The sequence below is a fragment of the Schistocerca cancellata genome, chromosome 1 (genome assembly GCF_023864275.1).
Source record: "Schistocerca cancellata isolate TAMUIC-IGC-003103 chromosome 1, iqSchCanc2.1, whole genome shotgun sequence".
NCBI lineage: Eukaryota > Metazoa > Arthropoda > Insecta > Orthoptera > Acrididae > Schistocerca > Schistocerca cancellata.
In genome coordinates this window covers 251,758,223-251,783,467 of record NC_064626.1, presented here as the reverse complement: position 1 = coordinate 251,783,467, position 25,245 = coordinate 251,758,223, and the positions used below count along the sequence as shown (strand labels likewise).

Sequence of the window (25,245 nt, the reverse complement as noted above, 5' to 3'; positions counted from 1 at the left end):
GAGACCATGGGTATGTGGGATGTTTGTGTAAAGTGATGTAGCATCTATGGTGACAAGAAAGGTTTCAGGTGGGAGGGGAGTGGGAATGGATTTGAGGCGTTCTGGGAAGTGGTTTGTGTCTTTGATGTAGGATGGGAGTCTGCAGGTGATAGGCTGGAGGTGTTGGTCTACCAGAGCTGAGATACATTCTATTGGGCCCTTGAAGCCTGCCACAATTGGACGCCCAGGATGGTTCTCTTTGTGGATTTTGGGTAATAGGTAGAAGGTAGGGATAAGTGGCTCAGGTGGAGTGAGTAGGTCTATGGAAGCCGTTGTGAGGCCTTGTGAGGGACCTTGGATTTTTAGGATTTTCTGCAGCTCAGTCTGGATGGATGGAGTGGGATCCTGGGTAACAGCTTTGTAGGTTGAGGTGTCGGAGAGTTGATGCAGTCCTTATGCCACATACTCCACACGGACAAGTACCACAGCTGTGGAGCCTTTATCCGCCGGGAGGATGACAATAGAGTGGTCTGTTTTCAGCTCCTTAATGGCGTGGAATTCAGCTGGGGTAATGTTGGGGGTTGTCGGGATGTTCTTCAAGAAGGACTGGGAGGCAACACTGGATGTGAGGAATTCCTGAAATGTCTGCAAGGGATGGTTTTGGGGGAGGGGAGGAGGATCTCTTTGGGAAGGCGGTCGGAACTGTTCTAGACAGGATTCAACACTGGGTTTAGTATTTGGGGGCAATGTTTGGGTGGTGAAGTTATATTTCCAGTTGAGGTTCCGGGTGAATGAGAGGAGATCTTTAACCAGAGCAGTGTGGTTGAATTTAGGCGTGGGGCTAAAGGTTAAGCCTTTTGATAGAACAGATGTCTCTGGAGGAGAGAGGGATCTGGATGAGAGATTTAGAACTGAATTGGAACTGGTGATATGTGGCATTTGACTGTGGTTATAGTTGAGATTTGGTCTGTGTGGGGTATGTGCTGGGATTGGGAGATTGAGTAGGGTGGCTAGGCTAGGTTTGTTGGCTATGAGGCGGGTTTGTTGAAGGTGCTGTTGTGGTTGGTGTTTGTGAGGGATAGGGAGAGGGATCCCACTTCTTAGGTGTTGCACTAGCACTGTGGATAGTTTTTTCAGGGGGTGTGTGGCATGGAACTCAAGTTTGCAGCTGGCTTCTAGGATGATGTTCCTGAGTGTGTTCTCCAAGCAGAGGTTTGAGAGGCAGAGGACTCTGAAGAGAGATAGGAACTGTTGGGAGTGGTGGTTAACGAAGTAGTGTAGAGATTCAGGACAAGTTGGGTAAGGGCTAAGGATTGAAGGTTCTGGAAGTCCAGGAGAGACTGGTGGAAGGAGGGATAGCACCCAGAGATGGGAACTTTTAAGGTAAGTCCTTTAGGGGCAATTCCAAAGGTTAAGCAGGACCGGAGGAAAAGTATGTGGGATTGCAGTTTGGCTAGAGTGAAAGCATGTTTCCAGAATGAATGTAATAATGTGGTATAGGATTAGGGTACATAGTGGGTAACTGATGGGTAGCGAAATTAAATAACTTAAGTTAAAATAGTAATAATAAGAACGAATAAAACAAGGAGGGAAGGACGAGAAAGAAAATAAAATCTGTTGGTAATGTTCAATACCAAAGGAAGACCACTAAATAAAAAAAGTACGGATAAAGGTTGACCAGACTAAGCAAGTATGTCCAGATTCCCTCTTTTTGTAAATTTATACCAAAGATTTCTTTTCTCCCCAGTTAGGTTCAGTGTCTCCTCCTGAGTTATTCAAGCTACGCATCTAATCTGTAGCACTCTTCTACAGCACTACATTTCAAGAAAATTTATTCTCAAATACCTTCAGAAAATACTTCCTAATATTTAAATTTCTATTAGACGTTCTTGAGTAGTACTTGGACTTTCAGCTGGGTGGCATCATCTAATAGGTGTGATATTTCGGCGAGCCGACATATTGCCAACTTCAGGCATTCCTGATGGCTGAGACACATCTGCTGAATTCTTCCTTTACGTACTTTCTGGACTGTACATCCTCCAATTCATCTGCTAGACAGATGGTCCAAGATTTCGTGAGCTCTGTGAACTAATGTGCTTAGGACACCTTCTTGCTGTGAAGGGGCATGACAATTGGAGGCATGCAAGTACAAATCTATATGTATCAGTTTACAGTACACACTTTGTGCTGATCTTCATTTGACAAGCACATCCAGGAATATAACTTGATGGTTTTCCCCTATCTCCATTATGAATATGATGTTCTGTTGCGGTGAATTCAGATGTTGCAGAAAGTCTCGTAGGTGACATCGTCCACGTGGCCAGATTATAAGCATGTAGTCTACAGACCAAATAAAGCACGAGGGCTTGTAGACAATCAAATCCAAGGCTGCTTTTTCAAATGCCTCCATAAACATACTGGCCACCACTGGTGATAGTGGGGAGCCCATCACTGCTCCATATGTTTGTTCACAGTAATTTCCATTGAACAGAACGCAGGCTGAAATAAACGCAAATTCTAATAGCTTTATTATGATGGCCCAAACGTCTCTCCTATAAGGCTTAGACAGTCTCTTAGAGGTATTATTGTGAAGAGAGGTACCACATCAAAGCTTACCATTAGGTCTTCTTTGCTCAGTTGAAAAGTTCTGGAGCTGCTGAATGAAATCTGCTGAATTCCGTTTGTGGAGCTGGCAGTTGCCCACAAAAGGGCTGAGCATCACCTTCTGCTGGGTCATTAACTCATATAATGTTGCTGTGCCAGTGCTGCTAATAATTAGCTGAAAAGGCATTTCTGGCTTGTGGACTTTAGGTAGATCATTAAGTCTAGGTGGCGCAGTTGCTTGTGGACAAAGTTAGTTCACCATCTACTTGTCTGGGAAAGTGTGTTAGAGAAGCTCAGCAGTCTCTCTCATCACTTAGTTGGCATGATCATCTTCAGTTCTCCTGTATGTGTTGACCTCTAACAAGTTGTACAATTTTTGTTTGTAAATATGACTTGGTAGCAGCACCATACAATTCCCTTTGTCTGCTGGGAGGATGATTGTCTCAGAGTCTTCTCGTAGCTACTTAAGGGTTAGATGGTGAAGAAACTTCATACTTGGGCAGCTGTGCAACTTAGACTTTATGCACTACCTAAAGACTACAAGCAAGAAATGCCTCTTCATCCTATCATTAGCAAAATTGGTGTACCAACATTATATGAATTACTGAAACATCTGACAGTGATGCTCAGCTCCTTTGTGGGCAAATGCCAGCACTATATACAGAATTCAGCACATTTCATTCAGCAGCTCCAACACTTTCTATTAGGCCAAGAAGACCTCTTGGTGAGCTTTGATGCAGTATCTCTCTTCACAAGGGTGCCTCAAAGAGACTCCATAAGCTTCATAGGAGAGAAGTTTGGGGGCAGCACTAACACAGCTGTTTGAATTCATGCTTACGTCAGCCTATGTTCTGAACAAACAGACAGAGCAGTGATGGGCCTTCCACTGTCACCAGTGATGGCCCATATATTCATGGAGGTATTTGAAGCAGCAGCCCTAGAGCCAGCTGTCTACAAGCCCTTGTGCTTTTTTCAATATGTAGAGGATGCATTTGTAATCTGACCACATGGATGATGTCACCTAAAAGACTTTCTACAAAACCCAAATTAGTCATACAGAAACATAAAATTCATGATGGAAATAAAGGAAAATCTCAACTAACATTTTTGGATGTGCTTCATCAAATGAAGACTAGACGGCACGCTAGGACCCAGTGTCTCCCTTAAACCAATTTGTAAAGATTTGTGTTTGCATGCCTGCAGCTGCCACACCCCTTCACAGTGTGATGGTGTCCAAAGCACACTAGTGTACAGAGCATGCAAAATGTGACTGTGACAGTCTAGCAGATGAACTGCACTGTATTCCATACAAATGGTTACAACAAGGAGCAGACCCAATGAGACCGGAAGCTGAATAAACCCCAGACCACAGCCTGCTGACGTCGGAGACAATGTGGTCACAATGGTGATTATTCCATATGTCGGGAATGCATCAGCAAAAGTCAAAAAAACACTCCAGAAACACAGTGTCAAATGCATGTTCCAACCACCAGCCAAGACGAAAACCTTATTAAGATCAGTCAAGGATGACCTAGGATTTCTGAAACCAAGAGTCTACCACATCCCTTGCCAGTGTGGGAACACATATGTAGGACAGAGTATCCGTACAGTACAGGAGATATGCACTGAGCATAAATGCCACACAGACAACATTCAGCCGACAGTCTGCTGTGGCAGAGCACTGCATCTCCCATGAACATATGATGATTTATTATGACACCAAGTTGTTGCAACAATCCAGTACCTTCTGGGATTGTATTCTCAAAGAAGCTGTAGAAATCCAACTGCCCAACAGACTAATAAATAACAGTGGGTTTCAATTAAGCAAGGTCTGGGACCCAGCTTTGAGCATATTCAGAGCACAGTGGCAGTCTACATGGAGGTCCACCCTCATCATAACAAATGAAGAGGACGAAGAAACATTGTCACCATGCCAGCAGAGATACATGTCCAGCACTGGCTACTGAAGGCCCTGGATCAATGCCAGACACTGCGCTTGCCTCATCACTGCACCAGGTCTGTACTTGGAGATGCTGGCTGGAGATGGTGGGATGGTGAGGAGAGGAGATATAAAGGCAGCACCGAACAGATATCATTAGTTGTCAGGAATGCCTGAAGACGACAAGAAGTCAGTTTGCTGAATTATCACCCTTTTAGACAACACTACCCAGCTGAATAGCCAATCATAATATAAGATCTTCCTACACCAGGAAACCCTAAAATCACATATATTAAATGTTAACAACTGCTTCTGTCACACAAATGCTTCTCATGTTATTATTAGTCAGCATTTTATAGCCTCTCTATTTCAGTCATTCTCAGTTATTTTGCTGAACCCATCTACTGCTTTCATTGTTTTATTTCCTAATCTATTCCCTCCGGTATCACTTGATTTAATTCAACTGCATTCCATTATCTTTGTTTTACTATTGTTGATGTTTACTTCATAAACTCTTTGCAAGACATTATTCTTTACTGTTCCACTGATCGATCCTTTGTCATCTGACAGAATTACAATGTCGTCAGCAAAACTCTCAGTTTTTATTTCTTCTACCTGAACTTTCATTCTCTTTACAAAATTTCCCGAAAGTTTCTTTAACTGCTCAGTCAATGCCTGGACTGAATGATGTTGGAGATGGTCTACAACCTTGTCCCACTTTCTTCTCAACCACTGCTTCCCTTTCATGTCCTTTGACTCAACACCACATGCCGGTTTCTGTACACGCCATACATAAACCTTTGTTCCTTATATTTGTCCCTTCTACCTTCAGAATTTCAAAGAGTGTAATCCAGTGAACATAGTTGAAAGCTTTTTTCTGAACCTACAAATATAGGTTGCCTTTCTTCAGCCTATCTCCTAAGATAAGATATAGGATACATAATGCCTCACTTGTTCCTAAATTTCTCTGGAAGCGAAACTGATATCCCCCAAGGTTGGCTGCTACCAGTCTTTTAATTTGTCTGTAAATAATTCATATCATTATCTTGCAAACATGACTGACATAATACAGTCAACTTCTCTTTCAATTTTCTTTGCTGTGCATCTAACTGACTTTCCACGTGTATTTCTCCATGGATTTCCTTTCCCTTCCCTCAATTCTTCTTTACAAGTTTCACTCTCTCTCTCTCTCTCTCTCTCTCTCTCTCTCTCTCTCTCTCCCCTGTCTGTGTGTGTGTGTGTGTGTGTGTGTGTTTTGATCACCTCAGTTAAATATTAAGTTGTTAATAATAATAAGTAATGATCAAAATCATACCTGATTGAAAAGATCGGGTTTCTCTTGAAGTACTCGTGTTATGTGATAAACTGCTGAACGTACTTCTTTCACAGCACCAATTATACTATCACCAATGTCGGCAATGGAGAGATTACTTAGCATATAATAAAGAAGATCAAACCAGAACCTGTCAATAATAGTTTTCTCCTCCCGTAGTTTTCTATAAATGCTATTAAATGCGAGTGCTGAACCTGAATGAGGAAATATGAGTATCAGAAAAATATCCTTGGTCAACAAAACAAAATAAATAAAAATTAATTTAGAAACCAAAATAAAACTATGATACGATTTTTTTAACAATTAACAGCAAATCTATGGCCATGAAAAGATGAACACACAGAGAGACCTGCACAGAACAATGTTAGCTCATGTAACTAATGTTATGCACGTATCATTCACAATATAGTCACAAATGATTAAAAAAATGGTATGTGGAATTTTGCTCACGGGCACTTTCTATAACTATTAACAACAAATACATTTGCAGTCTGCTCAAATGACAGGATGGGAGTCTGCAGAGAGCACTGATTATCAGCAGCCTGGCATTATACATGTATTTTATACCTGGTGCAAATGATAACTGTTTACAACAGTGCACAGTGGCGTAGAGGATGTGGAGATGAAAAAGTTGATACAGCACACTTTTGATCTTTCAAACTGGAAAACAGTCTCAAATTGGCCTACAAAAGCCATCTAAGCTACAGTGCATGCACACTGTGCATTATTTTGAATATCTTCTTGTTCTCTACTCCACTGGTTTAGTTTGTCTTAACTGTTTGAAGCTCATTTATTTTCCATACTAAAGCCATCCTTAAATACTAAGAACATCTTGTTTTCATATGCGAAATTTGTAAAATTGATGTCTGTGTAAATTTTACCTCAAAATTATACAATTTTTAACCATAAGAACAAGTTGTGTTTAATAATCAAAGATTATTGTAGTGTGAAAAAGAAATGAGTTTCGAACTGTTAAAATGGACTAAACTAGTGGTGTGAGATGAGGGGGAGAAGAAATTTAAAATTTTACACAGCGAGCATGTGCCATAGCTTAGGATGGTTTTGCAGGTCAATTTAAAACTGTCTTCTGGCTTGGTAGACATGTGTCCTGTATCAAGTTGTTCATCTCTACTTCCACTACACTACAGCGGCACACTGTGAACAATTATTAATTACATCCCATATAAGTATTTGAGAGGGATTTTGGAGCAAATCACAGCTTGAACATTAAAGCATAAACACTGATAAATAAAAACTCACACTTAATATATATTATCCTCAAAGAACTATCATACAATGAAAGAAAACATTACAGCTGCAAATTGTGGAAGAAAAAAGTGAAAGTTTAGAAAATTGTAAAAATATTTGCACACAAAAAGTTTTACCTTTAAAATACAAAAGGTAGCTCAGTCAAAACCAAGTTTATGAGTGAGGTAAGCATTTTTTTCACAACGTTTTGCACAAAATCTTAGATTTTATTGGCTACATCAGTCTAATAAAGTTCTCTCACATTACAGTGACTACAATAAAGGAAGACAAGAGACAATTTACTTTGGTGAAAAATAAGAAGTATATAAAGTCCTAGGAGTTAATGTTGTCAAGAGTATACAATAGAGCAAGGTGTCAGGGGATCGGTGTGAGGAGGAGGATCAGGACGAAGAGGCTGAAATGGAAGATAATGGGGAGGCAGTGGAGGAATAAATCAGCTCCCCACGCCATGGCCAGTCATTACTCATTACTAATCATGGCATACTGCTCACAGGTCATGTCGAAACCTTTATGAAACTATTACCTATTGTCAACACAAAGACTAACAAAAAATGAAGACATATGCTACCAACAATTCTTATACTAAAATCCCTTAGCAAATGGTCCAAGATCATAATATTACCATTTTTCACCATGGATTTTCTTTTCTCATTTTTGTACTCACCCTTTTCTCTTTTCTTTTGACTACTCCCTCTTTTTCCTCCACTTACAGCACATTACTATACCCCTGGCATCATCCCTGAACCTCCTGCCATCTTACTCTTCGCCATCAATCCTGTTATCTCAATTCAGACCATCAACAACCATCACCATCATATAAATAATGATACCAGCCTAATAAGTGGTGTGTGTGTGTGTGTGTGTGTGTGTGTGTGTGTGTGTGTGTGCGCGCAAGAGAGAGAGAGAGAGAGAGAGAGAGAGAGAGAGAGAGAGAGAGAGCACGCACACAGGGATGCACATCAGTGTGTTGGGGGAGGAGTAAGTCTGATTCGATAATAGTTTAGAAACAAAAATAAAAATCATTAGTTAAGTAAATATTCTTTTGACTTCTTGTCAATCAATCATCCCTTCAAGATGACAGGTGGTGGCATATCCTCAATCATAAAATTGATATGAAATCTAAATATTATCAACAAATTACAGTTTTCCATTTAATTTCAAACATGAGTGTAATAAGATACAAGATAGAATTATACAGATGTTAAATTACATCCAACGCACTTACCTAGCCGTTTAGAAAAACTTGGATGAGTGCAAAGAAAACAAATTCGTTTCACTACAGCTTCAATATTAAGTGGTGACTTCTCCAGTTCTTCCTGTTTAAGTTGCCTGACAGACCACACGATAAACTCATGTAAGCATTTGCAGGAAAATTTACGTAGTGAAGAATCTGTAGGGTGGGTAATCCCATCCTGTTGAAAGTAAGACAATTACTAATATGTGATTGACTAATAAAACACTGTTCAATTATGCTAAACTTCATAAGTGATTAAACTGTGTGGTACACAGTGATATGAACTTAGATCTTTGCCTTTCGCAGCAAAACTAGACTATTCAAAACAAGTGCACACCCGATGTTCAAATACAAGGTTCTGAACCGACAGTTCTTTCATGCACCCTTAATGTATTGAGTATTCCCAATATGGTTGTAATTATTACGTAAAGTCTAAATCACTCACTCTACATGTTCTACAACAATTCATTTATTAATGAAAAGGCTTTTGGCTTCTTAGGCCATGCAAAAGTGCCACAAATAAAAGTATTCTTAGGAAACAAATTTTAGATAATACAGGAGTTGCAACACTTACAAATAAATGTAATAGTTGTGCATAGTTTTCACACATAAATAAATTGATAAATTCAAAAAAATGAAATTAATCCACTGTCACAAATCTCTAGTTTATGCATAAATTAAGTTAAACCAGGAATTTAATTCACCAAAGGGATAACTGGAACACTTTGTTTATTCAGTACTAATGGAACCTGTAAGTTAACCATTTTCCATATTGCTGAATGTTGAGCAATTGACAAGTGCATAAAAAAGATTTAATATGTTACTGAGCTTTAGGACAACGCCATCCTTCAAAGGTAACCAAAAAGCACACATACACAGCTACAGTGTCACAGACAACTACACTGTATTATCTGTGCTAATGTAGTCATGCTTGTATACACAGGGTATTAAAAAAGGTATGGCCAAACTTTCAGGAAACATTCCTCACACACAAAGAAAGACAATATGTTATGTGGACATGTGTCCGGAAACGCTTACTTTCCATGATAGAGCTCATTTTATTACTTCTCTTCAAATCACATTAATCATGGAATGGAAACACACAGCAACAGAACATACCAGCATGACTTCAAACACTTTGTTACAGGAAATGTTCAAAATGTCCTCTGTTAACGAGGATACATGCATCCACCCTCCGTCGCGTGGAATCCCTGATGCGCTGATGCAGCCCTGGAGAATGGCGTATTGTATCACAGCCGTCCACAATACGAGAACGAAGAGTCTCTACATTTGGTACTGGGGTTGCGTAGACAAGAGCTTTCAAATGCCCCCATACATGAAAGTCAAGAGGGTTTAGGTCAGGAGAGCGTGGAGGCCATGGAATTGGTCTGCCTCTACCAATCCATCGGTCACCGAATCTGTTTTGAGAAGCGTACGAACACTTCGACTGAAATGTGCAGGAGTTCCATCGCGCATGAATCACATGTTGTGTAGTACTTGTAAAGGCACATGTTCTAGCAGCACAGGTAGAGTATCCCGTATGAAATCATGATAATGTGCTCCATTGAGCGTAGGTGGACGAAACTAAAATGAGCTCTAACATGAAAATTAAGCATTTCCAAACACATGTCCACATAATATCTTTTCTTTATTTGTGTGTGAGGAATGTTTCCTGAAAGTTTGGCCGTACCTTTTTGTAGCGCCTTGTATATGGTAGGGACATGAAATGGAACTATCACGTAGTCTCTGTTATTGGTAATGCTGGTGACAGACTGCAGCTCATTGGTAGAATATTAGGGATGTGGGCAGGTTCACATATTGCCAAGGTGGTTTTGACTGCACTACAGAAGTTTTTCTGGGAAATCCTTACACATCCTCCACGCAGTCGCGAACTCCCCCATGCAATTACCATATATTTGGTGCCCTGAAGAGAGACATTGGTGGCCTTTGATTTGCTTTGGACAAAAAGCTGCATGCCTGGGTACAATCCACAGGCAATCCCATAAGCAACTGCAAACATTTTTTCCATTAAGGCACTGACCATGTTGTCTCATTGGTGATAAATGTATTAAGAGCCATGCCAATTACTTTTTAAATAGCAATAAGTTTACTTAGTTTCTTTCAATATGTCTCACCTTTATGTGACTGCCCCTGTATTAAGGTTGAGATTCTGTATAATACACTTATGACTTCCAAAAGTGTCAATTTTCTTGACTGTATGGAGACCACCACCTTGTACACAACTGTTTTTAGTTAGAGGACAATCAACCAAAGCTGAAATAGTACATTACAGTCTCCAGTTTCTTCTGCATTCAAGAAGCCAAAATGCCACAGATGTGCCCGATTGACCAACATACAGCTTTCCAAAGTTATTCCAGGTTAGTCAACAAACACCAATCACTGCTAAAAGTTTTGTTAACAACAATAGAAGTACCTGGATGGAATCGAGCAACAGCTAACAGTATTTACACAAGCATTCGAGCTCTTGTTCTTTCTCTAGCAAAAGTAAACACACTTCCAAAAACAACCACAGAGGCACCCAAAAGCACGCACGTGCGACTGCGATGAGACTGATTGTTGATTATCGATTATTGAGAGCAGTCACCTGGACAGATGGAACTGGGAAAGGGTAGGAAAGGACACATGGGATGAGGAGGGCGGTAGCTGGATAGTGTGGGGTGGGTCTTTTGACACAACTCAGTGCTCGCACAACAGAACAAAAGGTGTTCAGAGGAAGGAGGGAGGAAGGGGGGTAAAGAGAAAGGGGGGGGGGGATGGATGGCAGGGAGGGAGGGGCTTGTGGGTAGACTTTGAGGTTATGGAGAAAAGAACAAAGGTTGGCCTTGCCATGAGTGCAGCTAATGAAAATGTCAGTGAATCTGAACCAGGCAAGGGTTTTAAGTGTTGACTGGCTAGGAAGGATTCCTCCTGATGGTCCATAAATAATAGGATGGTGCCATGCAAGTACCCATGGCACTGCCATAAATTTGCTTATAGATTTGGCCTCTGAAAGTGAAATAATTGTGGGTCAGGATGTGGTTGACTAGAAAGATTATGAACAAGGTGGTGGGTTTGCTATTAGGAGGATGTTGGAAAAGATTGTGTTCCACGGCCACATGGTTATAGGCATTCAGGATGTTTGTGTATAAGAAAATCAGATAGAAAGTGAACCACAAGGAGTCTGGAGGAAAGAGCGCAGTAACTGTGGGAAGGCACCGAAAGAAGCGAAGTGTCTTGAATGTAGGGTGGAAGGTTATGAACAGTAGTTCAGAAGCATTGATCAATGAAGGCAGACTTTTGGTTACTGGGAGTATTGTAACCAGCCACAATGTGACAATCAACAGTGAGATCTGCAGCGTTAGCTTCATGGAGTCTGGGAGTAGGTAAAACATAGGAGTGTGGTGGGTTGTTGGTGTGAGGGGGGAGATGGATTCAGGATTCAGTTGTCAGGTTTTGGGATGGACCTATGGCCTTGAGGAACTGCCGGAGATCCTGATGGACTTCTGGGATGAGATCACGGTTGTTGGGATTGTATGCAGAGATGCTAGAAAGTTGGCAGAAACTCTCAGCCACTTCGTCTCTATGACTCATGAGCTCAATCATGGAGCCTTTGTCTGTGAGAAGGATTATAAGACCTGGATTGGTTTTCAGGTTATGGCAGCTGTGTGTTCCATAGGAGTGATATTGGACTCACTAGGGAGGGATTTAAAAAGAAAAGTGATGCTAGGTTAGAAGTGAAGAATTCTTGAACAGCTACCAAGGGATAACTGGGTGGAATGGGAGGAGGATCACGGTTGGAGGAAGACTGGTATTGTCTGAAGCAATGCTTCATGTTGGGCTTTGTTTGGCTTTTGTCAATGGGGTGTGTGGCAAGGAAATGTTTCCATTGTAGAAAATGGATAAAGAAAAGAAGATCCTTTACAAGTCGTGCTAGGTTGAACTTGTGTTTTGGGCTAAATGTTAGGTCTTTAGAAAGTACTGAGACTTCTGCAGGGGTCACAGTTTTGGAAGAAAGGGTGACAATAGCATTATGGGACGAGTGCTGAGGAGCAGTGGGTTTCACTAAAGGTGGACAAAGTTTTTGGGAATACAGAATGCAGAGTAGGTCAGCAAGGCAAATTTTCAAAAAGGGGCCATTGTGGTGAGAACAAAGAATTGTAGTATGGGTGTTGTTAGTGTGGTGGGCCTTTACAATAGTAGGCACTGAAGATGCATGTAAGAGGGTGACCACTGTCTGTTTTGAACACACGTACAGTAGAAGAGAATATATTATATTGACATATAATGGAGAATATATTATATTGACATATAATGGAATAATGACTGGAAAAATAAGTTGTAGATGAGTAAAGAATGGCAGTAACAAGTGTTAAAAAAAGTGGGATGGAGGAGAGCCAAATCAGCAATGAATAACAAAAATGGAAATGCATGGGTGGAATAACGCACAATAAATGGAAGGTAACCACTCACTTATAGCTGACTGATGTGACTGAACCTTTGTTTTTGAATATACTAGCTATGTAATTACTTTTGAACATGAATCTAACCTATTAGAGCCTTTTTGCAGAAATATACAATATGTAAGCTGTTTAGAATACGATATTAAGATGTTGTATATGCATAAATTTGAATATTATAATTACCCTAATGAATGATGGGTATGTTACTCTTTCTGAACAGTGGTCACAAATGGCATCATACTGCCAGTCTGTACTACGCAATGCAATTCATTGACTAATTTGTCTATCAAGTAACTGTTTACTTTATTCAACATCATAGCAACCTACTCTTAGAAAATATATTTTTAAAATCATCTGAGCATAAAAGCACAGAAGGGAGAATTTATTCGTATGAATGAAATATGAGGGCCAGTTTTAAAGTAAGAACCAATTTGTAATGGAGTAAGAGAAACTTTAGTAAAGAATGTAAAACGTATCACAAACTACAAAATGCTCATTTTTTCACTTTTCAACTTAGTCACCATGAACATTTGTCAAGTTGTGGCACCAGCTTGTAACAATATCTTTCGACACCTCATTTTCAAAGTGTTTTCCACCATGAAATTCCTTCAATTTTGGAGAGAGGTGACAGTCTGGTGGTGTTAAGTCAGGGCTGAATGGTGGATGATCCAGTAATTTCCAATCAAATTTTTTTGCTTCTTTTTCTTACCACAACGTGAGGCCGAGCATCGTCGTGAAGCAGAATGACGCTGCTAGAGATCAGTCCCCACCAATGACTCTGAATGGTACACCTAAGCTTTAATAATGTTTCACAGAACCTCTCAGCATTTATTGTCATTCCTCTTGGCAAAAAATCTAACAGAAAAAAGTCTTTCCACTCCCAAAAAACTGTGGCTATTATTTTCCATGTTGAAGGTTCTGGTTTGAATTTTCATGGTTTCTGCAGGGAGTTTGAGTGGTGCCACTCACTGGATTGACGTTTATTGTCTGGAGTGTAGTTCGCACTCAACGTTTCATCACCAGTCACAATGTCACAATGCTCCGAAATGGACAAAGAATATCCATTTGTTTTATTTTGTGTTCTTCTGTCAACATTTTCAGCACCCACCTTGCACACATTTTATTGAACTGAAGTTTGCCAGCAACAACGTGAAAAGCTACTTCTTCAAAGTAGTGGAAATTTTTGATGCTGCTTGTCAATAATGAAGCACCTGTTTTGGCAAAAATTGCCTCACTTTTTGTGTCAAGTCTTCGTTCACGACAGTAGACTGTCCAGATCATTCTTCATTATGAAAATCTGTCCTTCCTCCATTAAACAGCCTACACCATTTACGCACACCCATTATTCATTACACCTGTGCTGTCTGTGAATTTCAGTAGGATGAACTTGTTTTGCATTTAGGAACCAAATAACCAAGTGCGCAATCAGCAGGACTACTCATTGAAATAATGACAAACGAAGCAGTATAACCATACAATCAACACTGGCAGAGACGTGAAATGTAATGATGGCATAATGAGAGACTAGCCAAGAATGGCCAACTACGAACAGACGTCATGTGACAGCATGTATGGACACAATATGCATCAGTTCTTACTTTAAAAATGACCCTCATAGATTGAACAAGCAATATTTATACTTGTTAAAAACATTTCCACATTTATTTTATTTACTTTTATAATTTTGACGTCGTTGTGTGTCTGCAAATATATACATAATTAGATCTCAAACAATCAAAGCTAACATGTTATTGATCGCATTGAAATATGGCAAAACAATGGACATGAACTGGTACTCTGATTTAAAATACTGCTTCGGTCTATTGTTCACACAATATAAATTTCCTCTGTTTCCCATTAGAGGCGATGTAATGGTTCTACTTATCAAGCTGAGCTTCCTTTCCCATCCTTTTATAAATTATTCACTCAATGGCTGGCACTCTACCCACAGACAATCTTGTTGTGTATATCTGAAGGAAAGGCAAATTAATTCTTCTAGTGTGGGCTAGAAAATCAAGATGATTGCTTCTGCCTTGTGGCATCAGTGTGTACAACTGTCAGGCACTGCAAACAGAACAACTGACTGGAAATAGGACCAATTGCCAATACCATTCCTTGATCCTCATTTTTCCAATGTTCTCATCCATTCTACCAACTCCTATCATTTAAGTACTGCATCACATAATTGCAAGGAATTGTTCAATCACAATTTTTTGTCTTCTTTCCTGGGACAAATGATCAACTGGATTTATTCCAACACGATTAGATGCAGTTGTAGCCACGCTGTCATGGATCTATGTACTACCAGACACACTTATTTGTTTGTAGTAAAATGAGCCTCTCTCTTACCTTCCAGGTTCTTTGAGATTTAAAAATTGAGCATGTTCGATTCTGTTCTGCTGAATCATACCTGATCCAAAATTGTCCTTTCTTCTTCAGTTCAATCAGTTTCCAGGATCAAAATAATTGTTACAGGCAAAGTCATACTGTCAATGAATTTCTACATTGAGTCTAACACTACTGATGTGCCTACACCCACTGAAGGGCCAGGTGTTGCTAAAGTGTCTTGTTAAGGTTTTGCCTGAACAAGAAATTCATTTCCGTCCATTCAAGACCAGGGCCGTACAGATGCTCAACTATTTGCACCTGGGCAGGCCTTCAATTGCAAGGGTGGACACCACGGCGGGGGGCTGTCTTCCTCTATAAGAATCACAAAGGCTTTCCATGCCTCCCATCACACACTGCATGAAGCTGCAGAGGTATGCCCAGATGGTACATGTGCTGCCGTGGGCTCCACTGATCATCACTGGCGTAACAGCAAGTTGCTGGCCCCTACTTGCATCAACATCTCCACACTCACTGTCTTCAGCATGTGCCTCAGAAGTTGTTGCCATTGCAGAGCACCACTACACATGTTGTAGTTCATTCTTCAATAAAATGTGCAGAAAACATAGTTATCTGCCAGTTCCCTACTACGGTGGTTCCAGATTGATCATGTAGCACTACCAAGACTTGCAGAGAAGGAAATTCAAAATGTCAAAGCCCTCACAGGTGCAAAGTTAGATTCAGACCACTTTCTTTCCAAAATTAAGTTCAAAATTTTACAAGAGCCCACCATGCTAAAAACGCTAGCCGTATCATGCAGTTTGACACAGAGAAACTTAGAACAAACAAAGATTTTAAGATGAGCTTGAATCAGAAGGACTACCAATGATAAGAACAGTTAAAAACAACACTGGTTGAAAGTGCGAAGAAAACAGGAGATCAGCAGAAGGAGATATGGCAATCAAAGGGTTTGGGAAAGCAGGATTGACTGGTGTTCTCAGAAAGCAACAGAAAATCCAAAGAACTTCCAAGAAGTAAGGAAAAACACTGTCAAAATTACCGGAAATCTCAAGAAAAAACATGGAAAGGAATGATAACTGAAACACAGGATAACTTCTGAAAGTACAATACGTGAGACTTTCATAAAACATTCAAAACTAACTTAAACAATCAAAAATCCAGGATGGAAAAATGACAATATTACAAGAAGGATACACTGCTGATCACCATACAGAGGAGATGGTGAGTCACAAATACTCTCAACAAGATGATTGCTAAACAAGTGAGCTTGCAGCCAAAAGGCCTCCTTCTAAAGTAAACAACACACACATTCACACAAGCACAACTCAGACACACATGTCAACCGTCTCTGGCCACCAAGGCTAGACAGCGAGCAACAGTGTAAAACAGGAGAAGCAATGTGGCTGACAGGGGTAATAAGCAAGAGGCCGAAGTGGGGAGGGACATGGTGGGGTCAGAGAAGGGCAGTTAGGTGCAGTCAGGATGTTAGATAAAGAACTGGGAGAGGGGTGGGGGGAGGGGGGGGGCATGTGTGGGAAATGAGATGGATACTTCCTCCTTCCATCTGCACCAATAGAGAGAAGTTTTCTTATAACTGGACCCAGTCCATCATATTGTCCCTCCATTGCCACCTGGGTCATGGAAGCCCCCAGATGGCCTTATCATCAAAATTAACCCTCTGTGAATGCAATCCCTCCTTCGACAAGAACCTCCACCTGTTCAGAGTCTATCAGTCCTTAGCCTTCACCAAAACTGTCCTGCAAAATCACATAAATCAGGCCCAAACCACCTTGCAATACCTCCTCTCCATCCACAAAATTCTCGTGCTCTACAATCCCAAATTCCTGTATCCCATTTATCACAAACTCTTGCCCTCGAGGAACTAGAGCAATATGCACGCCACCACTTCAAAAAGCTCTCCAACCTGTTCACCTCCTCCTCCTCCTCCTCCTCCTCCTCCTCCTCCTCCTCCTCCCCCCCCCCCCCCCACACTTGGACCACCACTATCTACAATAGTCTCCAAACTTCCTCCACATCCCCTCACAGCTGACAGGCCCTGCCTCGCAAACATTTACCACACCCTCAGAAACTCTCAACCATAACCACAACCATTATCACTACCACTATCAGACCCAAAACAAATGCAATCACGAACCTTTTCTTCACCAAAAGCTTTAGTACCACAGAAGAATTGGTCCTTTCCAAAAGCCTTAACTTTCCAAAAGTCTTAACGTTTGCCTCAGACCCTAATTCAATCATCCTGGACTTGTTAAAGTCCCCTTCTCCTGGTTCTGGTCCCTACAGTGCGAGCATCTTTTCGCCACCAACCCTATCTATCGGGCTCCACCTAAAACCAATGCTGAACCTTGCCCAACTCAGTTCACATTCCATCCAATCATGATCCACTCCCTGTTAATGTTCAAGAATTTCATAGCTTCAAAGTCTACCTCACCATCATTCCAAAAATCCCTCAACATGGAAGCTAATCTTACATCCAAAGAAAAATATCTCATTCCCACCACCTAAAAATTGACATTGACATTATAATCCTACAGCCGAAAAAGGCTCCATCACTGTGGTTTTGAAATGCAGGAAGTACCTGACAAAACAACTCCCCCAGCTGTCAGATTCTTCTACCTGCAAACCTTCCTACTGTGAATCCATTCCGAAAATCCAACAGGATCTCCAGTCTCTCCTAAAATCCTTACATTCATTGCAGAACCTCTCCCCTGGGCCAACCTCTCTTCTCACACCTACCACTCCCTGCACTCCTACGTTCAACATGGTTCCTACAGCCATAAGCCCAATCACCTAAGACGCCGAATTGTGGCCAGTTGCTGTGCCCCTACTGAGAGAATCTCTGCTCACGCCAACCAACATCTTCAGCCTATTACCTATAACCTACCCTCCTACATAAAAGACACCAACCATTTCCGACTTTGACTCAATAGTTCCTGTCTCTTTACAACATGATACACACACACCCTCCCCTCTCCTTTTACTCTAACATCCCTAATGTCCATGGCCTTGCTGCTATTGATCACTGTCTTTCCCAACACCCGTTGGATTCCAAACCTACAACTGCTTTCCTGGTCACCATGACCAACTATGTCCTCACCCACAATTACTTCACCTTTGAAGGCATTAACTACAAACAAATCCATGGTACAGCAATGGGCACCCATATGGCACCATCCTATGCCAAACTGTTCATGGTCCATCTAGAGGAATCCTTCCAAACCACCCAGAATCCCAAACCCTTCACCTCATTCGGATTCATTGATGACATCTATGTGACCTGGGTTGAGGGTGAGGACACCCTATCCACATTCCTCCACAACCTCAACACCTTCTCTCCAATTTGGTTCTGTCTCAACCCGACAACCCACCTTCTTCGATACTGACCTCAGTCACTTGAATGGCTGCAACAGTACCTCCAATTAAATCAAACCCATCAACCAGCGGCAATACTTACACTTTGACAACTGCCATCAATTCCATACCAATAAGTCCATTACACGCAGCCTAAACAACCACACGTCACATCTGTAGCAATGAGCAGTCCCTCTATAAATATCCCAAGGGCCTCACTGAGGCCTGAGGGACTAAAATTACGCTCACAACCTTGTACAGAAACAGATCACCCGTGCAATCTCTCTCCAATCACCCACCACCTTCCTAAGTCCCAAAGGCTGGCCACAAAGGAGCATTCCCTTCGAGACTTACCACCCAGGACTGGCACAACTGAATCAGATTCACCACCAGGGTTTCTTCTACTTATCACCATGCCCTGAAATTACTAATAATATACCCACCGTCTTTCCCACCCCTCCCACAGTAGTATTCTCTCTCACTCATCAAACCTACACATTGTCCTCTTCCATCCTCATCCACACTAACTCCCACACCCTTCCCTCATGGCTTACTTCCCAGTAACAGAGCTAGATGCCAGATTGTCTCATACATCCTCCTACCACCATCTACTTCAGTCTGATCACAAGCATCACATATCCCTGAAAGGCAGGGCTACTTACCAAGCTGCAAACACTACACTGTGGTCTACATGGGCATAATAACCAACAAGTTGTCTGTCCTCATGAATGGCCACTGAGAAACTATGGCCAAGGGACAGCTGTGCCACCCAGTTGCTGATCATGCTGCCCAACACAAAATTCTACACTTCAATGACTGCTTCACAGCCTGCATCATCTGAATCCTTTCTACCAACACCTTCTTTTCTGAACTGTGCAATTGGGAACTCACTCTGCAATATATCCTGCATTCCCCAGTTCCCTTGTCCCAGTTTCCATTAGTCCCTGTCCTTCACCCACCTTCCCTCTTCCCTGCTCTCACTCCAGCATTACAAACCTTCTAATCCACCAACACACCCGTAGTCTTTTTCCCCCCTCCATTGCTTGTCTCCTTTTCCCCTCCCCTCCATCTAACCAGTCGATTGATCCTAGTTGCCCTAACCCCCCCAAATTCATGTCCCCATATGCTCCCACAAGCATCCTGCTATACCGCCCCCTCCCTGTCCTATCCTCCTCATTACGCCACCTCTTAGATTGCTTCTCCCATTTTGCACAGTTGCGCACCCGTCATTTTGTTCTGCCTGTCGGCAATTCAACATCTCCTCTACATAGTGAGTAGTACCCTATTCTTTTCATGAAATTGTCAATATTAACTGAAGCAAAAAACCTTAGCTTTAAGAACAAAGAAAGAAAGGTAGCAATGGAGACACAGAAAATGGTCAGATCTTGGGCAAGTACTGAACTGTCAAGCACCATCTGGGACATTTGGCTAAAAGAAGAAATAACCAAATCCCAGCTCAGAACTACCAACTGGAGAAAGTGTTGGGAACATCACAAATTCCATAAAACTTCTGGGGAAGCTGTGATCACTGCAGAACTCTAACTATGTGAATGAGAAAACAATAATTGAACTGACACACATCATAAGTAAAATTTAGGAAGAGCAAAGTAAAGCAGACATTAGGACCCCAGAAGCTCAGTGATGGTAAGGCCCTTGGAAGAAGAAATCTTTTGTTGTTTCGAAGGGAGATGCTGCTCAGACTGTTTCACCGACTACTCCAAATGAGTGTGATAGAACTGCTTCCAGCAAGAAACTTTGTGACAGCAAAGAAAAATTTGAAAACTATCAAAGTGACAGCAATGATGTGAATGAAATAATGAACATTTCATGCGCTCTAATATTTTGAAACATAACGTATTATGCCAAGTTTGCAAAGACAGAGGACTGGAACTGAAAATAACTTCACACATTGGTTTGGCATGTAAAATGTTATTGAAGTGTAACAAATGTGCTGCAGAAGTTTCGTTTTCTAATTCTAACAGTATTCCTCGTAGTGGTAATAATGGAAAGAAGGTGTATGATATAAACATTAGGCTAGTGTATGGCTTGCGTTGCACAGGCAAGGGCAGTGCTGCAGGGACAATGTTATGTGGAATTATGAACTTGCCAAAACCACCAACCAAATTTTGATTTTTTAATGAACTGGTGGGAACTTCTGCTGAAGATATTGCTCAAGCAACAATGAAGAAGGCAGTTGAAGAAGCTGTGACAGATAATGGGTATTGTAGAGATTTAACTGTTGCTTTAGATGGATCATGGCATCGTAGAGGTCATAAACCTCTAAATGGAATTGTGACAGCTACCAGTGGAGACAGTTGCAAAGTAACTGATGTTGCTATTCTCTCAAAACATTGTAGATGTAAGGGCAATACCTAGGATGAACATAGTGAAAGTTGTGAAGCAAATTTTCACAGCACAAGTGTAGCGATGGAAGTAGAGGGAGTGAAAGCAATTTTTTCTAGATCACAGGAGTGGTATAATGTACGATACACTATCTAGGAGATGGTTATTCTAAGGGATATAAAGCTGTAGAGGAACTCTAACCTTATGGCAATGAAAATCACATTAAAAAACCGGAGTGCATTGAACATGTGCAGAACCGCATGGGGGCTCACTGTAATTGATGTAATTAAGCCCATATTCAGAGATTTATCACAGCCAAGTTTATTGGAAAAGTGTTTACATGTGACAACACAAAATCCAAATGAAAGTGTAAATAATTTAATTTGGCTTAGGATTCCCAAAAGAGTGTTTGTACAGATGTATGATGCAGTGGCAACACACAATGAAGGAAACATTATCAAATGTGACGTGCTGAAACATTTAGGTTTCCAACCAGGACACGACACCATTTCCACAATGAACCTAATTGATGAAGAAAGACGAAGAGGTGCCGGAAGATGACACAAAAGTCTACAACATGCAGCAAATGGGAAGAAAAGACCAGTGAAAAGGAAACTAACACTGGAAAAAGAAGAGGATGCTGATAATCAATCACATGGGGCAGGAATGTATTAAAAAACTTTGGAAGCCATTTCCCGTAACTTTAAGATTTTCATCTTTGAGGAACATTTTCATAAAAACTGCTAACAGATTATCAATGAAATTTATACACAATATTGTTTACTTCTTTCCCTTCATTTATATAACAGACTGTAAAAAAAATTGTATAATTCAAGAGTTACAGAAGAAAAAGTGTAAAATTATAGAGAAAAAAAATAGGCATCTCTTTAAAAAAATTGTAAAACAAAAACCACTAAATACTTCTTAACATGGCATTATAACTTTGTAGAGAAATATTTACTGAACATGTAGTCCAAATTTCAGAGCAATATGTTTAATGGTTTTAGAAAAAAATGTTCCTTCTATTTGCTAAAATTAACATGGAGGGGATGGATCATTACGGCTCCCCTTAAGTGAGAGTTACAGTGAAATCCCTGAGGCTAGACTTTCTGTTCAAGCATCATGTCGAAACATAACAGAACACAGCACTAGCCCTTAGGGAGCAACCACTGCCGTTGTCATCGAAAATAATAAGATGACAGAACAAAAAAGTATAGATTTTGTTGTAGCTATCAGCATCCAAATAGTAAAATAGTAACAGAGGTAAACTTGATATCCAACATATGGAAACTCTTGTTAACTGTGGGCAGTACCAGTACTTCACTATAATGGCTATACGATGTGAGTACCATATAATGGAAATGTCTAAGATGATCAGCCGAAGAATATGTTTTCCATCCTCTGTGGACATTAGCAGTATCGGTGTATGGCATTTGGTTTAAAAAAGGCACCAGCCATGTTTCAATGGTTGTTGTATGGGTACTAAGGGATTTGAAACCTCAACAATGTACAGTGTACCTTGACGATATAACTGTGTTATCTGATGGAGCATAGGCAGCAATTAAGGCAAGTTCTTAAGAGATTACGTCCCATGCATCTTGCATGAAGTAAGGAGAAGTGTCATTTTGCCTGAAATAAGTGAGTTATATGGGATGTATTAGTCGAGAGGGGGTAAAAATGGATCCCATGTTAATACAGGCTGTGGGAGATTTTCTGACTCCTCAGACAAGTTCAGATTTCAATCATTCTTGGGATTTGCCCATTACTATAGAAAGTTCACAAAGGGATTTGCAGATGTGAAATCTCAGTAGGCAACAGAACATCAGGCCACATTTGAGGCGCTGAAGCGGTTTTGACATCAAGTCCAGTGTTGATCTTTCCAGACTGAAAATGTTTGGTACTGTCACGTCTTGTTTCCAATCTAGTATTGGGGTGTGTTTTGGGGCAAGTAATACATAGTGAGGAACATGCTGTGGCTTACACCTCTCCTCCATTGTGGAGTAATTCCTATAGAAGCTGAGAAGTATTACTTGACAGTGGAGATGTTGAATTTAATACACAGGACTCATATTTTAGATATCTTTATGGTAAAAAACTCAGGGTGATAACTGATCACACAGTATAATATCGGTTGTTTATGTTGAATGATTCTTCAAGCAGACTCGATATGGGCATCGAGACTAAGTGAGTTTGACTTTGAAGTGATTCATAAACCATGGAAGAAACATGGGAATGTGCACAGTCTGAGAAGAAGGTCATGACAGAGTAAACTCTCGATCACAGCCTTGCAGAACGGCAGAAAGCACAAGTTGCTGATGCAGACAGAAAGCTGTAAACAACACAGCAACGGTACCTTGTGTACAACAGGTTGTTATTTAGGTCAACTAAGCTAGTGCTGGGGACTCTAGTACCTGCTAAGCTGTAAGAAAAGGTATTGAAGGAACCACACAGTTGGACACTATCTGTGCAAGGAGGTCACAGTGCGAGGGGTCGAAGGGTGGCAGAGAGTTACAAATATAGGACAAGCGAAAGCAATGTAGACCAGTACATATGGAATTGTGTATCGTGTGCACAGTGAGCAGATCTGGGCCATCAGCAAGAACCACTACAGAGGTTACCTGAGTCAAACTTCCCTTTTGAAATGATAGAAATTAATATTTTATGACCTTTTAGCAGACGCCACCACAAAACCATTACATTCTGACTGCTATTCATCATTCTCGTGATAATAACAATGTTTGCCATTCCAAATCAACAAGCAACTATGGTGGTACAGGACATCATGAATAACTGATTGCTGAATTTTTGTGTCTCTGAGACGGTAATCACATACCAAAGTACTAACTTCGTGTCAGATTTGATGAAGCAGTTATGCCATTTGCTATTGGTTCGGAAGCTATGGATGACTCCAGGTAGAACAGAATACATACATTTTACTATTGGTAGGATGTTTGTTTACTAGGTCAACAGGCACTATGATTATTGGGATGTTTATTGATCATATGTAGTGATGATGATGATGAGTCCCATACTTCTTTACAGAGCGTAGGGGAGCGACGCAGGAGACCCGCGCCGCCTTACTAGGCAAGGTCCTAGTGGAGGTGGTATGCCATTGCCTTCCTCCGACCATAATGGGGATGAATGATGATGATGATGATGACGACACAACACCCAGTCATCTCGAGGCAGGAAAAAATCCCTGACCCCGCCGGAAATCGAACCCAGGACCCCGTGCTCGGGAAGCGAGAACGCTACGGCGAGACCACGAGAATGATGAATAGCAGTCAGAATGTAATGGTTTTGTGGTGGCGTCTGTTAAAATGTCATAAAATATTTATTTCTATCATATGTTACATATCCAAAGTGCACATCAGCACTGGGATTTCTACAGATAAGGTAATGTACGGGAGGAAGAGGCCTACACCATTTGATGTAATCAAACAGAAAATCTAGAGGAACTGAGAGCCAGTACAGAATTTTGCAAAGACACTGAAGGAAGTATGGAAACACCAAAGCCCTGAAGTGTCATGAAAAGCAGGAAAAGTACCGGGAAATTGCTGGAATACAGACTATGCCTGTCGGTGATACTATCTTGTCTGTATACACCAAAGGGTAAGACAAAAAGTTAGTTACGCCGTACCAGGTGAGCAAGATGATGTCACCAGTAAATGTCAAGCTACAATTGCAAACATGGATGATTATAGTTCATGTTGGGTGCCTAAAACCATTTCAATGTCTTCCACACTCATTGCCAAGGTATTGGCACTCATCACTATGATAAGAGCAGAGGAAACTAACAAGAGCAGAGTGCGAAAGGCTCTTGGGTGATCAATGCCCACAATATGGATTAAGACCACAAAAGTAAAAACTGTCAAACATCATTTTAGTGCGCTTCAACATACATAGTGAAAAAAATTATTTTGGATTGTAACGTTAGATAACGTAGTGGTGTGCAGATAGAAATGTCAACTGGTTATTGCATTGCAGTGTGATTTCATTTGTATATAGGGTATGGAAAATTACATAGGTTGCTGTAATTACAGTAGTTATTTTATTATGCCAGAGAGTTTTGTCTTTTCATTAGAGGCGGCACGCTGGGAGAGGGAGAGGCGGCACGCTGGGAGAGGGAGAGGCGGCACGCTGGGAGAGGGAGAGGCGGCACGCTGGGAGAGGGAGAGGCGGCACGCTGGGAGAGGGAGAGGCGGCACGCTGGGAGAGGGAGAGGCGGCACGCTGGGAGAGGGAGAGGCGGCACGCTGGGAGAGGGAGAGGCGGCACGCTGGGAGAGGGAGAGGCGGCACGCTGGGAGAGGGAGAGGCGGCACGCTGGGAGAGGGAGAGGCGGCACGCTGGGAGAGGGAGAGCGCG

At 41.3% G+C, this 25,245-nt stretch overlaps 1 protein-coding gene across 1 annotated transcript in view; it reads right to left on the bottom strand.

Annotated features, from left to right (window-relative positions):
- LOC126167810 (DNA-dependent protein kinase catalytic subunit-like) overlaps positions 1-25,245 on the bottom strand; it is a 540,256-nt gene that overhangs the window by 348,601 nt on the left and 166,410 nt on the right. The window contains exons 17-18 of the mRNA XM_049920510.1: positions 8,350-8,536; positions 5,838-6,049 (exon numbers count right to left, since the gene is read on the bottom strand). Coding sequence (XP_049776467.1) covers positions 5,838-6,049; positions 8,350-8,536 — 399 coding nt within the window. The remainder of the gene's footprint in view (positions 1-5,837; positions 6,050-8,349; positions 8,537-25,245) is intronic.